The sequence below is a fragment of the Struthio camelus genome, chromosome 10, assembly GCF_040807025.1.
Source record: "Struthio camelus isolate bStrCam1 chromosome 10, bStrCam1.hap1, whole genome shotgun sequence".
In the NCBI taxonomy this organism is placed as follows: Eukaryota; Metazoa; Chordata; class Aves; order Struthioniformes; family Struthionidae; genus Struthio; species Struthio camelus.
This window is the reverse complement of record NC_090951.1, coordinates 3,120,854-3,136,907: the sequence shown is the minus strand read 5'-3', so window position 1 is coordinate 3,136,907 and position 16,054 is coordinate 3,120,854. Positions and strand designations below refer to the sequence as shown.

The 16,054-nt window shown below is 47.5% G+C and overlaps 1 protein-coding gene across 3 annotated transcripts in view; it reads right to left on the bottom strand.

Annotated features, from left to right (window-relative positions):
• KLHDC4 (kelch domain containing 4) overlaps nt 1–12,674 on the bottom strand; it is a 30,689-nt gene extending 18,015 nt beyond the window's left edge. Inside the window, exons 1-5 of one of the 3 annotated variants that reach the window (XM_068955321.1) lie at nt 12,479–12,674; nt 11,352–11,443; nt 10,280–10,358; nt 9,206–9,304; nt 6,260–6,396 (exon numbers count right to left, since the gene is read on the bottom strand). In XM_068955321.1, coding sequence (XP_068811422.1) covers nt 6,260–6,396; nt 9,206–9,304; nt 10,280–10,358; nt 11,352–11,443; nt 12,479–12,577 — 506 coding nt within the window. In that variant the 5' untranslated portion in view covers nt 12,578–12,674. Of the gene's footprint in view, nt 1–6,259; nt 6,397–9,205; nt 9,305–10,279; nt 10,359–11,351; nt 11,444–12,336; nt 12,447–12,478 lie in introns of those variants that run through there. The other 2 variants (XM_068955323.1, XM_068955322.1) reach the window with 2 other exon arrangements.
• Nucleotides 12,675–16,054: the final 3,380 nt, after the last annotated feature.

Sequence of the window (16,054 nt, the reverse complement as noted above, 5' to 3'; positions counted from 1 at the left end):
TTTCACTCTCACTGAAGAGTCTACCAAACCGCACAGTTAGCACCACCGAACTCAGTAAGACTTCTCAAACAGGCAGTGTTAACATGCTCTAAGGGGTTGCAGAATCAGGGTCTAAATAAATAAGAAACCCACTCACCTCCAGCAAAACTTAAACCCACAACCCTACTGCTACACTTTAACGGGCAGCAGGTAGCTGTAAAGAGCAGTGATAGATTTATGTGGAGAGAGAAAACAAGGGCCCTTGTTCACCATCAAAAATGGCCAATCTCACACCAGTCATAATGAGGAACTTCAAGCAGAACAGCAGCATTTGGGTAAGACTGAATTAATATTGATTGCTTGGTCTCTTTATTCTAACAGCGAGTACGGTTTTCTAGGCATTTAGCAGCCCTTTAAGAAGTACCCTGCAGAATAGCACCTCTAGCACTAATTTCATCAAGATCTGAAATCATTACTTTCTTTTGTGTAACAAGGCTTCCACATTATTAGTCCAGGGGATGGAACTTTTTTTTTTTTTTTTTAAAGGAAAAGGAGGATTAAATCAGTTCTGAATGATAAAATGTTTATTCATTGATTGGCGTGCTTTAATAAGCGAGCTCCCAGAAGTGAACAATTAACTGTATGTCGCAAATGAAAACATCCAGTCTGGAGCCTGATCCAAATTCAGAGAAGTCTCTTTGGTACCAGCTCCAACTGCTCTCAATTACAAGGCTGTTCTCCCCTTTTCTTAGGGCAGCAGCATAAGCTACCAGACCAGATGCTGAAACATGGTTCCTGGGGGTAGCAGGCCTCATCCTGCACAGCTCTGTATCATCTCAGCTTTTCTTTGCTTTAACATTAAGCATCGAACAGGAATCAGGTCTAAATGACAGTTTATAGCCCCTCTGACACAAAGAGATGCCCACCTAAATTTGCAAAAAACACTCTTAGAAAGTTTTTTTTTTGTTTGTTTGTTTTTTTTTACATAGAGCTATACGTAAAGCTGAGATCCTTCTTCCCTTCTCTCCAAATACAGCACTGTAAAAATGCATGACATAGTCCAGCAGGGCTGCAAGTAACGTATAACTGTGCTACCACTCCAGAAGGCACTTGCTGCAAGCTCAAAGCCTTGTTTCCCAAATGCAGATTGCCTCCCTTTACCTGCATCACTGATCAAGGTCCAAAATAAACATTTTGGAAATAGTTTCACAGACTTTATGATTAATACACTACTTCATGGGGTTGACACCAGAAAGCAGACAGGTGGGAGGGAGCTGTAAATTCTCCAGATATTTTTTTTCTTAAATAGATTAAAAGATAAGTTTGGATAAGGACTGGCTCTGCACATGTACAGCATGAGTCTGATCAGAACTGTTCCATAACGAATTTACTGATGCTCGTGGAGTTACTCTGGGACTTATAGTAGCATAACAGACCTGAATTCAGCCCTCAGATTCAAGGATTAATGACTTACATGTCACAGTGGGTGCACAATGCATGAGTTACTTCTCATTCACTCCTTCGTCCAGAGGTTGCTCAGATCAGTCTTGGTACCTTTCCTTAATAACAGAAAGGATGATGCATAGAACAACCCATCAGAGAGGCTTTTCAGGGCAAAGCACTTTCATCCTCCAGTATGTAAGGAAGCTCGAGCCCAGGACTGCAATTTCAAGTCTTACACTTGCAAATGCAAACACACGTTCTGTTCACTGCCACGCACAGATACTGTACCCTTGTGTTCGTATACTCAATTATGAGGCACACAAGTGGCAGGTATCTTGTGCATCCAACATGCAACTTGAACACACAATTGTCACACTAGCACACATCCCCCAAATCAAATCTTTTGCATGTGTCAATCAACTGTTACATGTTTGGATCCTGATTTACCAAAGAACAAGCTCATAAGGGTCACTTCTGGTCTGGCAGGGGAAGTCTGCTCAATGGCACAGCAAATACCCTTCCTCTCTTTAAGCACCAAAGCACCCTTCTACCTTTTAAATAGGACACGAGCAAGAGAAGCCATCAGTCAGAAACGAACCTACGCTGCAAGGCATCCTGTACCGCAGTGACTGCTCCAGTTTACTCTGTAAACAGCATTAAATATACGCTTGTGAAATGCTACTCCGTGATATTTATAGCACCACATCTCACAAAACTGTTAAGAGAAGTATCATGGTACTCATTAGCATTCCAGTACTAAAGGGAAGGGAGCCATAGAGGTTCTTAGGCAAGACAGAAATCTACACAGAGGAGGGATCTGCCAGGTTCCCAAGCGCAACCCCAATGCGTAACGCTCCCGGTCTCTCTTTGAAGGAGAGCACTGGGCCACACAGAGCTGACAAGGAACGGAAGGAAAGAGGCAATTAGGTTAAAACATTACTTAGCTCTAAAGCAAGGTGACAAACAGTTCAGGCACTGAGGCATCACACAAATGGGATGGCGGTTCCAATAAGTCAGCAGAGCTATTTTCTGAGATGTTTTCTAATGGGCTGAGATTTTTTGAGTTTGGCCTGTCACTGGGCATGCAAAATGCAAGCAAGTACAGCTAGTTGTAAGTTTTAAAACCATCAAGCAGCCAGTCGCGTTCAGTAACGATTGGCATCGCTGTGCTCTGTGCTAGGAGATCATGAAGATTCATTTGCCCATCAGCCTTTGCAGAAACACCACAGGGCTGCTCATGGTTTTCTCTTCAAGCATTTTACAGTCAAGAGTCTTATGGCAGCACAACTACCTGTCACATGAACTGTAGGCCAAGAAGGACAACTTAGTTGTTTGAAATCTAAGCTCTAGCACTGGAATAACTAGACTTCCTAGAACTGCAAGTTCAGACCACAGCAGCCAACTCAGCTGCCCACCACACACAGATCAATATAGTCAGACCTGAATTACTGGGTGCATGTGACCTCATGGGACCTATAGAAACAGAAACCTTGCTTCTGCATCCAGGCATTTCTCAAAAGAGCAATTACGCTGTTAATGCATCACGTGCACTAAAACGACATCTCCCAAAGCAAACTGAGTTTTCTCAATACCAGTCTGTACCCTAAATGTGCATCATCAGACATTTACACAGGTAACACTGCGACCGCACTGGACACAAATGGAATTACTGCTTTGACCAAGCCTTATAGCTGCCCACTGTCACCAGTCATCCCAAAAAGTTAACGGCACAATCAGATACTTGACTTCAGATAGACACAAGAAATCTACGTGGGAAAAATGACAGGCAGCAACAGGGACCCTGGTAAGCAAAGTAAAGTACTGAAGGAAGTGAAACGCAACGTGCGTTACGACTATAGTTTTAAAAGCAGTGTAATAAAATCCCTCGTACAACTCAACAATCGTTTCTGCCCTTTCCTCTTCCCCTTCCCCAGCAGACTGTAATCAAGATGCCATATGGAAAAGCAAAGAGGCAGCAGAAACTTGATTTTCACACTCAGTCAGGTTAGCATTAAAACAAAGACATCCCCTCCCAGCCTCCTCTGCCAGATGCCTCATTAATGCAGCTCTTGGAGCTCTGCCTGAAGATGGGGAGGAGATGCACTGTTTTATTCAAACATTGGAACCAGGGCACTGGCATCATAAAAATTCCAGGAGGGCCAAAAGACAGACATCCATCCGCTATATCAGGAATGCCTCAGGTGGAGTTGATCCTCCACGGGGCTGGAAGTGAAGAAAGATCATCTCTCCAGGGGCCTTCTACCCACATCATTTATGACAATGACTTAGGAAATGTCCATCCATTTATCTATTAAGAGACAACGAAGCATCAATGTCTCCAAATGCATCCTTTCACTGTGGGATGGCAGCCACAGATGACGTGTGACAATCAATGCCTGGGGACAGAGGGTATCTCTGGGTAGCTGAGAGAGCTTGATATGTAGAACTTGCTTCTGCTTATCATGCTATCTAGGAACTCACCTTGCCAATCTGGCTCATTCCTTGCTCTCCATAACAATCTGTAACAACCTTGAAACAAGCTCTCTTGCCATGGTTTAGTCTGCTTGGGGACTGGGACTGATAACCGTGTCCTGCAACTTGCAGCACCTGTGAACTTCGTGCTCGGCTCCAGGGAGGGAGCACGTGCCCTCAGGCTGCCCTCCCATATGGGATAAGACACAGGCCAATCAGAACCCTGTAGCTACCTGATTTCCTCTTCCCAGGCATGTCAGGCACTGCAGTATTTGTTTGGGAAGTGGAAAACCCTAAATCAACTCTACAGCAACGCATCTGCAAACCCACAAGAGAACAATTGGCGCCATCAGTGGTGGAACTAACGAAGCTTCATCTGGATTCTCCAATGGCTCACAAAGAACCACCTCCCGCCCTCGCTTTCCCTGCAGCTGGGTATTAACACAGCTCTCTGATGAGGATTTTCTGGTGTCTAATAAAGAGATTGGTAAAGCGTCAACCCTTTCTCTCAGCAGGGATGCTAAAGGAATCATTGCTTCCTTCCCCCCTCCAACCCTCCTGCCTGCTTTCATGAAACTGTTGGGACATAACACATCCAAATACTGCCCCCTTTATTTGGATGAGATTGAGCAAGGGATTCAGAAGTTATTTTGGGGAAGCTGGGAGGGGTACAGTCACTGTCATTACGTCAGCTTCTGCCTAACAACAATAGGCAGATCAGCCTCCAAAGTGACAGGTCTTTTTAATTCTTGTACCTCTTAAAGAGCCCTTCATCATTTTGGATGGTTTCTCTCATCCCCACTTCCCAAAGTCAAGCAGGGCTGACTGGAGTAAAGCTGGCTTCCTGTAGCATGACAAATTACAGCTGTTATTAGATTAACACTGCAAGGTCTGGAGCGGGCCGGGGGGGGGGGGGGGGGAAATCACACTGATGGATAGAAACCAGCTGCCTAGGAACTGAGCAGTCTTCCCTCAGCCTCCCAGAGGTACTGAAAAGGACAATCCCTGGAACCTAGCAGAAGGGTCAGCTGCCAGGAGCCTGTGCTGTGAAACATCCTCTGAACCCAGTCTGTTTTCAACTCATAGGGGTTTTTGCACATCGGCTCTTGCAGTCTCTATGTGCCCCTACCTTCCATGCTGGGGTCTCTTCAGTGCTATATTAATATTAGCAAAATTAAACCTCCAAATTCCCCCTTGCCAGGCAATATCAACGTTCCCATTTTGCAGGGAGGGGGAACAGGCAGATAAGCTCCACGACTCACTGCGTGGCCTCAGGCATGCGCCAGGGCATCCATCTCTGCATAGCTCGCTCCTAAATCACCCTCTCAATTACTGTGCCAAGAGAGACAGGCCCAGACCACAGGCACCCACACTTTGTACGCAGGGCAAAAAGCCATCAGCCCAGGCAGATTTAGGGCTCCCCACCTGAAACAGGGGCTACAGTTCATGCCCAGGAGATTGGCAGGGTGAGCAGCTGATGAATAAGTGTTGCTCAAAAGCTGCTGCTTTCCCCAGCGTACGGCTCCCCAGCGTACGGCCAGCTTGAGGGCCACCTGCCCACCCAGAGTTGTCCTCTGCCTAACCCTGCAGCCAAGACTATCCCAAGGTCCAAGAGAAGGTCTATGGCAGAGTTGGAACCAAAGCCACGTCTCCTGCCTCTCAGTCTACCAGTTGACCAACCAGACCTCTTTTCCTCTCATGCAAATAGAAATGTGAGTAGCAAAGCCTAGAAGCCAAAGGTTAAGGCAATATTAGCAGAGGACTTTAGGCCAGAACCACAAAAGACTTTAAGGCACCTTAATTCTTGTCAAAAATCAACAGGATTTTTAGCACCTAATTTCCTTGATGGATCTGAATCTTTCTTAAGGCAGCAAATGTTACCAGGAGTTACCAGGAGTGAACTTGGCTCTGTGGATAGATACTTAAAGCTGTTTTTCCTCAAGCAGTGGTAAAACGGGGTGAGATCCTTCAAGTTCTTGTACAGCCCAGCATGAGCCTAGACAGATGGAGCAATAAGTAAGGGCTGTTTTCAAGTTGCACACCTACACTTGCCCTGGTTGGGGCAGAGATTGCCTTTCTTGATGCTCTTTTCTTCAATCAGACAACACTCAAGTACACTCATGCTCCAAAAATCATTTATTACACAAAACGGCTTTGGCCTGATGTTCTCAGAACATGTCTCTCATTTCCACTTATTCCTGGAAGCTGTCCTCTCCACCATTTCTAGCCTGGGCATCTCTGAGCTCAAGGGAGAGATGGGCAGACAGCTGGGAAATCACAGGACCGTACAAGGAACCAGACTCGGGCCATACCAGCACAATTCCTCATGAGGCCAACATCATTCAATTCAGAACACATCACTTACTTGACTTGCTCCCAGGTCTTGGTAGCCAAATGCAGGACCCAGAGATCCTTGTAATGGTAAAATTGCTCCCCGTTGGGAGATGCAAACTCTCCACCAAACACCCACAGCTGCCCTCCGCCTGTGGGCACCACTGCTGCCTGCCAGGATAAGAATGAAGAGCTGGATCAGAAGAGAGCCCAGAAAATAGAGACAGAAGAACTTTATCAGTCAAACGTGCAGCTGCCTCTGAATTCCAGAGAGCAGACAAGTGGCAGCGGCTGCTGCTGCACTGCTTGGCAACGGCAGCTCTCTGGGGCTGGGGGAAGGGGAATTTTAAATGTAAAGTTACTCAATTGTTTAGCGCACCTTCCCTACAGCAAAGGAAAATTGGCCAAGAAGCTGGGTTCCTCCCAGTATCTTGAATCCCAAGATGAATCCAACGTTCGCTGGGAAGTACCTTGGGATTTAGTTTGATAGCAATACTCCAAATCGTTCTTCAGCAAAAGGGGAAGCTCTCCACAGCTAAGGCTTGGGAAGAGTTCACCCATCGTTTCGTCACGTAAATAGCATCCTGCAGATGACAGGCTGGTGGCTGAGGAACTCCAAGACGCGTGAAGAAAAGGGCCATTTCCTGCCTCTAAAACACAGGTGATATCCCACCACAGGGCAGGCACAGTAATGGAGGGGAACGTTGGAAAAGGACGTTGGCAGCGTACCGCTACCCTTTATACATTTGTATTTGCACTTTGTAGATTATAAAATAATAACTGGTACAGAAACCAAGCTGTAGCACAAGTTAAAACCTGAACTTTCTCAAGGCCCGAAAAGCATTGCTTCTGCCTCTGAAGAAATAAAACCAAACACAGAAGAAAACATGCAGCACTTGGACAAGAGGAGACTGCCAATGCTTTGTCCAAGGCGAGGAGCAGAGAGCGTTAAAAGGATTTGTTTTATATATTATTTTTGCAAGGAGCAGCACCAAAATACCCTGCTGGTACAGGAGTTGACAGTTAAGAGGCAGGGAGAGAAGTGCAAGACTCCATTTAATTGAAGTTATCTGCACAGGGACCAGGCAGAAAAAGAAACGAGCCCCAAAAAGGAACCTGAGCAAACCTGTAAGCTTATTCCATGTCTGAGACCTCCTGAGGTTGCTACACTATAAACAAACTCTTTTATATATGTTTTTCCAGCATTCCTACCACAGACCAAAATTGAGATAATGATCTCTCTCTTCAGAGGGGCTTCGCTACCTCCCTGTCTAATCCCGCAGACAGCGGAGAAGGAGATTTTTAGCATCAGGCGTTTGACCATGTCCTGACATAAGCCAGCCTAGGCATGCAGGAATTAAACACATGAGAAAATTCTGGGTGTGTTTGCAAGAAGCATTTGTGGGAACATGAAGTTACCTAACCAAAGGAGATATATGCCTGATTTTCATGGGTAACTAGCGCTTAAAAATTTAAGTGCAAAGTATATACAACAGCCTGCTTATACTCGTGTGTGACCTTTTGAAGAGCTGGCTCCAGAGTCATCACATCAAGCCCTTTCCTCAGATAACTGACAAGGCTGGTCCCCTGCTATTCTCACTTCAGCTTTATTGAACTGATGCAATGAAGCAGCCAGGGCAACTCAAACGAAGGACCCTGTGTCAGAGACCAGAGATGAGAAATGAGACTGCAAACACGCACATACCAACCCACAGACACACTTCTGTTTACCTTTCAGCTAACGAGGAACATGCATTAAAAAGAAAGTCAGAGGGAAGAGAACAAACCAGTCAGTTAATGGGCCTGAACAGTCTCCTGTTCAAAAGTAATTAATTATCAGATAGAAAATTTACTGTTGAAGCAGAACTCCTCAGATAGGTTTCTCATTTTATTTCTATTATAATCCAATTGCAACTCCCTAGTGCGCAACCTGCACGCTCAGCTTAGATTCAACGGCTAGACAGCCACCTGCTGGCTACCAACAAACAAAACACGCACCACTTCACTCCATACCAACCAAGTCACCTCCTTTTCACTTAAGTACACAAATACTTGAATTTTTGGTCTCCTTATGGAATTTGATCACTGAAATCAAGTACAATTTTAAGCTCCGTGAGGTAGCCTGGGTAACCAGTTGGAGCCTCTCAACCCAAGGAGGCACGTGGAACTCAGCACGACTAGCATTTAGGTGCAGCCTAACAAGGGTCTACTATGAACCTTCCCAGAGTACTGGATCTCAATGGCAACTTCTAAAGAGCTTTGGCCATGAGTAAGAAAGTAACTTCATCTGCTGCTGTGGTAGCCACAGAAGAAAAACAGCCCATCTGCCAAGGAAAGATCGCAACCCAAAGGCATGACACACACAGTCAGTGCAAGAGGTCCATCCTGCTGTACAGCTGGGACACTTGGCAAAGCCCAATTTTTTACATGCTAGTAGGGATACCTTACACTGATGGACCTTTCATACTGCTGGAGTGGCAACATCTGTAATGCCTGCAGATGCAGACCTGCGGTCATTAAAAAAATAATCATGCACGGCAACTCAGCCATTCACAGCACTTTGGTCAACTTCTGAGTTACATCCTGACCAAGATTTTTAAAATCCCAAGGCCATTCCGGGATTATGGATGTTTGGGCTGGTCCCCAGATGGATTCTCTTGCTGCACTAGCTTCGAAAGTGGGGCTTCCCCCAATGAGTTCTGTTTGAGTCCTGCTGAACCCCCAGCTACAACAACCCAAACCCTGATTCTACCACTTAACATTTCCAGAGGCAAGGCCACCCAGTGATCAGAGAGCACAAGCAGCTTGGACAGGATTTTCCAGACCCGCTCAGTACAAAAGGTGTGGTGACACTATTGGCAACCCACGACAAGGAGGACGCAGAGAAGCCAGAAACCCTTGGAAGCAAGTGCAACTCCCATTCATCTTCAGGGCAGCATGAGAACAATTCCAAGTGCTGCTCTGCCACCCTGAACTTTACCTGGTGAGCGCATCGCCTAGGGGGTGGGTTGGGGACTTCTACTTTAGTCCAGCTGTTCTTTCGGATGCTGTAAACGTACAGTTCATTATACAGGTACGTCTGTTAAAAAGGAAAGGAAAACATGCATCACCAGGGCTCTCCACTCAACAGGATCAGTCTGTCCAAGCACAGGCTCCTCTGAAGGTTACCTGTGTGTCAGGGGAGAAGAGGCACAGCACCAGCTTTGCAAAGCAGAAGTTCAACTGCCTCTGTAAGGCGGGGAAGGAGGACAACAGCCTCCTCCACTAGACCGGGAGTCAGCAGCTTTCCCAGCATGAACCACAGGACTAGACTGTTCCTTCCCAGACCTGAGGTAAAGCCCAAGTCAGCTTGAGATATGACGACTTGGGAAGCCGGAGCTTAACATAGATGCAAAGTTGAAAGCTGCCCAAAGCGCTGCTCAACTCCAGAGACGTGAACCCCTTAAGGTAATGAAGCAAGCAGAATTTATTTAGCACATCACATAGAGTGATTCTAAATATAGGGCCAAATATGTTTAGCAGGCTTCAGTTTTCAGGCTAGAATATGCACAACTTCTCAGGTCTACAAATACCAACTTGTTTCCAGAAGCATAATAAACACTTGCAACTTGCAGAAATTTAGAAAGAAGAGCACCTGCTTGCACGTATTTGCCACCATACTCATCTCCAAGGCAAGCAATGCCTTGCCAGCTGCAAAACTGCAGAAGTATCTTGTTTTCAGAGGCAGAAGATAAAGGACACTTCAATAGTTATCAAAGATGAGGGGCAGATATGGCTACTATTACGTCTGGAGAAATTATGAAGCCCTGAAATATTGATGCCGAGACAATCACTCCGACTCCTTAATAGGTTCTAGCATGTCTCCTTCCTGCCAACTATTCAGGCATGAGACAGTATCACTGTGGAATTAAAAGGCTATTTTGCTCTCATTCAGGGACAAATACATATTTTATGACTGCTGCTTTGAATCTTTGCTCCAAATGAGACTCATGCAAATTACAATAAAAGGTGAGGGGGAGGGGGCAGAATGAAGAAAAATGGAAGTATACATTACTTTTTGGCCATTGAAATATTCACCTCCAAAAAGGATCAATTCATCTTTCTCAGGGTGAGCAGACAGGGAGCCGTTCAGCCTGCAAAAGACAGAGAGATGGGCCAAGACCAGTATGCGTTAACAAACTTGTAAAATTCAGAAGCTTGAAGCCCTTACCTCAGCTAGCGCTAGCACCTCTGCCCTCTAGCCTCAAGGGTCTTTCCATCAGCTGCACTGTTACTACGCTGTGATATTCACCCCAGGGCTAAAAACTTCCCAAAGAAATTAACTTCTTTAAAACTTCCAGCAAGATTAATTTGACACTGTCTGAAATCTTACCCTATTTTAGGAGCACACATTACACTGCCATTTAACATGCCTTTTGACGTGAGCTCTTGAATTTTAATGCTGGTGTATCAGGAACAAAAATTAGTTTTATGAGAGCACGTAACTATGGGTAGAACTGGGCTGTCTCATATCAACCGATGTGCGTCATCCTGCTGCAGATAACACTGTTCACCACTCATCTACATATCACCAAAGCGCTTTGCACCATGTGGGGACAGATCTCTACCATCCCAGGGCAAAGCAGGAAGTGACAATTGTTGCATGCCTGAGATGGACAGTAGCGTACTGACCTGTCACACTACACGGAGAGGAAAACAGGTATCATAGAGAAGGGCTTTTAACAAGCCACAGCAACCAGAAACACAGAACCCAACAGCGCACGGACTCCTGGCCTACGCTTGATCAAGTGTCTTGTACCTCATGACATATCTTTTTGCCCCTTGAACCCCTCCAGCTTTCTAGTCTAAATCCAAAGGTTCCTCTTAACTTTTACTCTTCTCAAAGCCCTATAATCTAACTCTGCTTTGCCTCTTTTTAGTGGGGTGATGGGAGGATTTTAAGGCACGAGATGCTCTTATTCCCTTTCTTAACTCAGGGATTCAGTTTACCCGATGTTTTATGACTCCAGAAATCAGCCCGGCCAGATATTATACCTTCCATTCTCAGGAAATAACTTCACACAGGTAAGTTCCATTAACAGCACCAGCTGTATGAGTGATTGCCAAAGTCTCATGCAACCTCTTACCTGGGTGAGGGGGGTGGGCAGGATGTCTCAATTACTTGGGTCTTTTTAGCGTCTAAACTCTGGAATTCTGCTATCAGGGCTTCAAGATCCTCCTGAAAATAAGAAGCCAGATATGAATTTCTCAACATGCACAGAGCCACCCGCACACTGCTGAAACAAGTGCTCGCCCTCACAATTTCCCCTTAAAAAAAAATAAACTGGCTGCTTTGGTTCACTTCATTCAACTACGAGAAATGGACACCAGGTACTTCCACGTATGCTTTCGAGACTGGTCTCCCACTGACAAGTGCTTAAAAGAGCTCCAAGAGGATGGTAGGCAAAGTGCCTTGGGTGTACACCTGCTATTCCTGCGGCAGAAACACAGCACAACTCAGTAAGTAAACAGGTATCACTTAAACCCTAACAAAACTATGAAGAGCTATATGCGACACTCTAACCAGTCCTCCTTCCCGCCCGTGCAAATGGAAAGGGGAACTCTTTCCTATTCCCAGCTCATACTTTAGTTGGAGAGAAAACTGCATCTATCGTTTTTGTTCCCTTTCAACTTCTGTAAATTTAACAAAGCCTCCTCCGCACCTCTGTGATACCACGCGCCAAGTTGCAATGGCACAAGAAGGTTTGCAGCTAGGGTGAGTTTCTGCTCCCCCGACCCCAGGCCTCTCCCACAACCCCAGGACCCACCACCTCCACTCCCTTAACCTTTCTCTTTTCCAGCAACCCCATCGCCGCAGCGTGGTCAAAGCAGAGAGTCCCCAAACCTGGGGATTTTGCCTCCGCTGCGCGGCACCGGTTCTCCCTGCAGCCAGGACAGGCGCGTTATGGCCTCAAACGAGGCCCAGCTTCGGCGGGGGAGAGAAACTCTTGCTTGTAAGACCAGAGGGAAAGGACTGGGGGGAGGCGGAAGGCAAGGCCGACTCTCAAACGGCGCTTTCCCCTTCCCCCTCCCCACCTCCTGCCGCAGGCTGCTCTAGAGAAGCGGACAAACCTTCAGCCCCTCACACGCAGGCGGCAGGTCACCCAACCGAGGCACACTCGCGCCTGGGCGCACCCCCTCGCTGCTAGCTGGAAGCACCTCGGCCTCCAGCCTCGCCCCACGCCGCCGCCCGGCCTCCCCCAGGAAACCTCACCTCCTCCTTCCTGGCCCTGCGGGACACCTTCCTCTCCATCTTCGCCGCCGTCTTCTCAGCCCCTTTCCCCTTCTTCTCCCGCTTCCCCTTCTTCCCCATGGCCGGAGGGAGCGGTAGGGCCGCCGCGGGCGCACGGCGGGACCGGCAGCGCCGCCCGCCTCGACCCGCCGCTTCCAGGCCGCGACCCGCCTCCCGCCTCAGCGCCGCGGCCGCGGGGGCCCCCTGCAGGCCCGGCGGGCTCCGCCGCGGCCCGGGCTGGGGAGAGTCCCCGGGGGAGGGCGGCTGAGGGAGGCCTCGGCCCGGCCCCACACACCGCCTCCCTCACAGGCCGGACCCGCTTTTAGCCCGCGTTTCTCTACACCCCCCGCCACGAGGAGGCCGTCGAGCCCACAAAATGGCACCCCCCCCCAACACACACTTACACAAAATGGCCCCCCTGGGGGGAAGCAAAGCACCTCTAAGGCTCCGAAAGGCCCCGCACGGCTGAAAGCACCGGGCGAGGGGCGGATTTCCACCCGGCCTCCTGCCATGCGGGTGTTTACAGCCGCCAAGTTTTGGAAACGTGGGTTTTGCACGGCGGGTCTCGCAAAGACCTGCGGTTTCGGGGAGCTGCAACGAAACGGCGGGCGCTGCGCGAGGACACCGGGCGACTGCGCCATAGCGATCCCTCAGCGGCGGAGGCGGGATAACGATTATTTGGCGTTTTACACGTTGTTTCATGCTGACGCAGAGCCCGGGTAGAATTACAGGAGAAACATGGACTGGGAGAACATAACCGGTGTGTACGCTGTAAATATTGCTCAGGTTTAAATACAGCTTCGCACTGAGTTTCCCTTCATCCCATTACACTTCAGAATTGCTTTTTGTGATCGCGTCTCACTTCCAGAGAAGAAGTACAACTGTTGTTTCTAAACTCTTCAACAAAAGCCCGCGTTGCCTGGAGGCAGGACGCGTTTCGCCACTGCCCAACCCGCTGCCTGTTCCAAACCGCCGAGGATATCCAGGGCAATTACAGCTCGATAACCCAAGTATCCAAGCACCTGCCCGGGGAAATCGCAGGATGGTTCCCACGCTTTGAGCATCTGCCCACACTGGAACCTCAGATCTTGGAGACGCAACCCCAAAGCACGAAGGGAAGAGCTGGGAAAATGTTTTGAGGTCGCAAACAATGTACATCCTGACCAACATTTTGTTTATCCGGTAAGCCTGAGAACACTGTGGTTACAATTAAAGCAGCAACGCGCGAGTCTTTATAGCCAGGAAGTGAACAGAAAGCTGAGGAGACACCAGGTCAAGTGAACAGGGCAATTTCTCAGTCAACATAAGTTGGAGGAGCCCTGCCGAATTCCCTGGTGCTACATACAGGCCGAGAAGTTCCCCCCTGCTGTTTCTTGGCCTTTAACCTCAAAAGGAAAACCGGTGTGTGGAAAACCTGTCCCCTCCTGATGTCTGCAGCAGTTTGGTCACTGATTCCCCTGGGCCAGATCTTCAAGGTGGTTTTGTTTGTTTGTTTTTGAAAGGATTTTAAAATGAAAAAGGCTGCATCTTTGTGAAACCTGCTCTTCAGCGGCATTGATTTGCTGGAGGAGTAAGGAGTCTTCCACCTCCTCCATACCCCACACCGCCTGCCCCCGTTTGCATCAGCCTTCTCAGCACTGTGTTGTTCATGGTGTTTCCATAACTAATCAGACAGAAATATTTGACTCCGAGAGCTCCGATTACATTCTCAAAACTATACTTTCCATATTCTGAGTACAGTTTCAGATGTTCAGGGTCATTTGGAGCTAGCCACCGCATGGGGAACTGCGTGGGGCCGAACATTTCCTAGTGTGAGTTCTCTGATCTCTTGAACTGCAGAATCTAGTTTCACATGCCTACGTGAAGAAAAACGAAGAAGAGAGGACAAAGAAAACTTTGCACTCCACTTTGAAAATACAGAGCACAATATAAGCATGGATCAGGGCATGAACTTCTCACGGAGAAATATTCCCCTGCTCCACCATGGCGTAAAAGTCCTGCTGTAGCAATGATGGTAGATGTTCAAAGATGCGTCTTCCTTGAATGGATCTGGTGGAAGCCTTGGCAGTGTAGGTGAGATTAAGGACTGTGACATGAGAGTACCAGTGCCCCAAGACTTAAATTTACCACTCCAAAACTGACTTAGGAGGTAGGTAAGCTCTTTTCCTAGGCTTTCTGTCACCCTGAAGAAGCCCACGGCCACTCCGCTTTCCCACACAAGAGTCACGGACGTATTCCTGCATGTTCACACAAACATCCACCCAGCTGGCAGACAGATGTGCACTCGAAAACATGGCTGAGTTCAGGCGCGCACACACACGTTCCCACGCACAGATGTTTTCACAATATAATTTTTGTTTTGTTTCAGGTTTTGTTTCTGCTTTGTTTGGGGGTTGTGAACTGTATGCTGATGAGGGACATAGCATAAGCTGGACTTTGCCAGTGCTTGCACATTTCATTCTATTGATTTTAAATGTCCTATGCTGTTATATCTGGCAGCCCATCTCCAGTTCTGACCTATACAAAGAGCACGTGGGTTTACTTTGTTATTTTTTACGGTCTGGAATATGCTCATTCAACAGGATGGTAAATCCAGCTGTATCAGCAAAGTAAAGAATAACAGCCATGGAAGCTTCAGAAACGGCTCAAAAGCTTTTTCCCATAGGTCTTCTTTGTGCTCAAACACTTGATTTATTTTTCCCATGTTAATGCATTTTGAAGCCAGTAGCAAGGAAGGAATTAATGAAACAGATTAAGCAGGAGGGCACGCTGACAGCACAGTAACTAAATCAGTCAACAATGCATTGCGATTCTAGGAAGAGATGCTGCATTAGACCACCGTGACACAGTCCGTCTATAGAGAAAGAGTAGAATAAAGGGAACAGCTTGCTCCAGCAATCTCAGGGCTCTAAGTAGTGTATTTGCCCCGTGCCGTGTCAGAAGAACAAGTCAGAGAAAATACTTTTTCCTGGGTGTGTCGTATATACCTCAGTCTGGAAAGCTTCATGTGACAAGTCAGAAACCAGGTCCCCTGGTCTCCTCCAGGCTCAGGCTGATACGTTCCTGCTCCACACATGCAAAACAGGGAGAACACCACACCCGGCCTGCACAGTTCTTTAGAAAGGCAAAAAGTGTCCCCTCAGGCTTTGGTGACTGCATTTCATAGCCACTCAGCCCCAAAGACAAACACTGCAGAGAATCAAGGCAGTGCACGTAGCTAAGGCTCACTTGGAAAAAATCCCTCATATTCAAGAGACAGGAATTGATCCTGGCTGTGCTCATAGCCCAGCAGAGGCCCCTCCGCCCCTGCTGGTGCGGGCAGCACCTGAATTCGGGCCAAGGAGGAGGCCCCAGTGACAGCACTTTGCTCCATGCAGGCTCTTTTATAACCAAGGAGCTGATAGCATCTCATAGCCATTCAATTTTTCTTCCTACATTTTCTGTTTTGAAATTGGTGTTTTAATATCTTGAAAACAGAAGAAGCAGGGGAAGGCAGAGGCTTCCTTGGAGGGAAATACAAAATGTGGCTTTATTCAGCTAGAGATCCCAAGGGACATC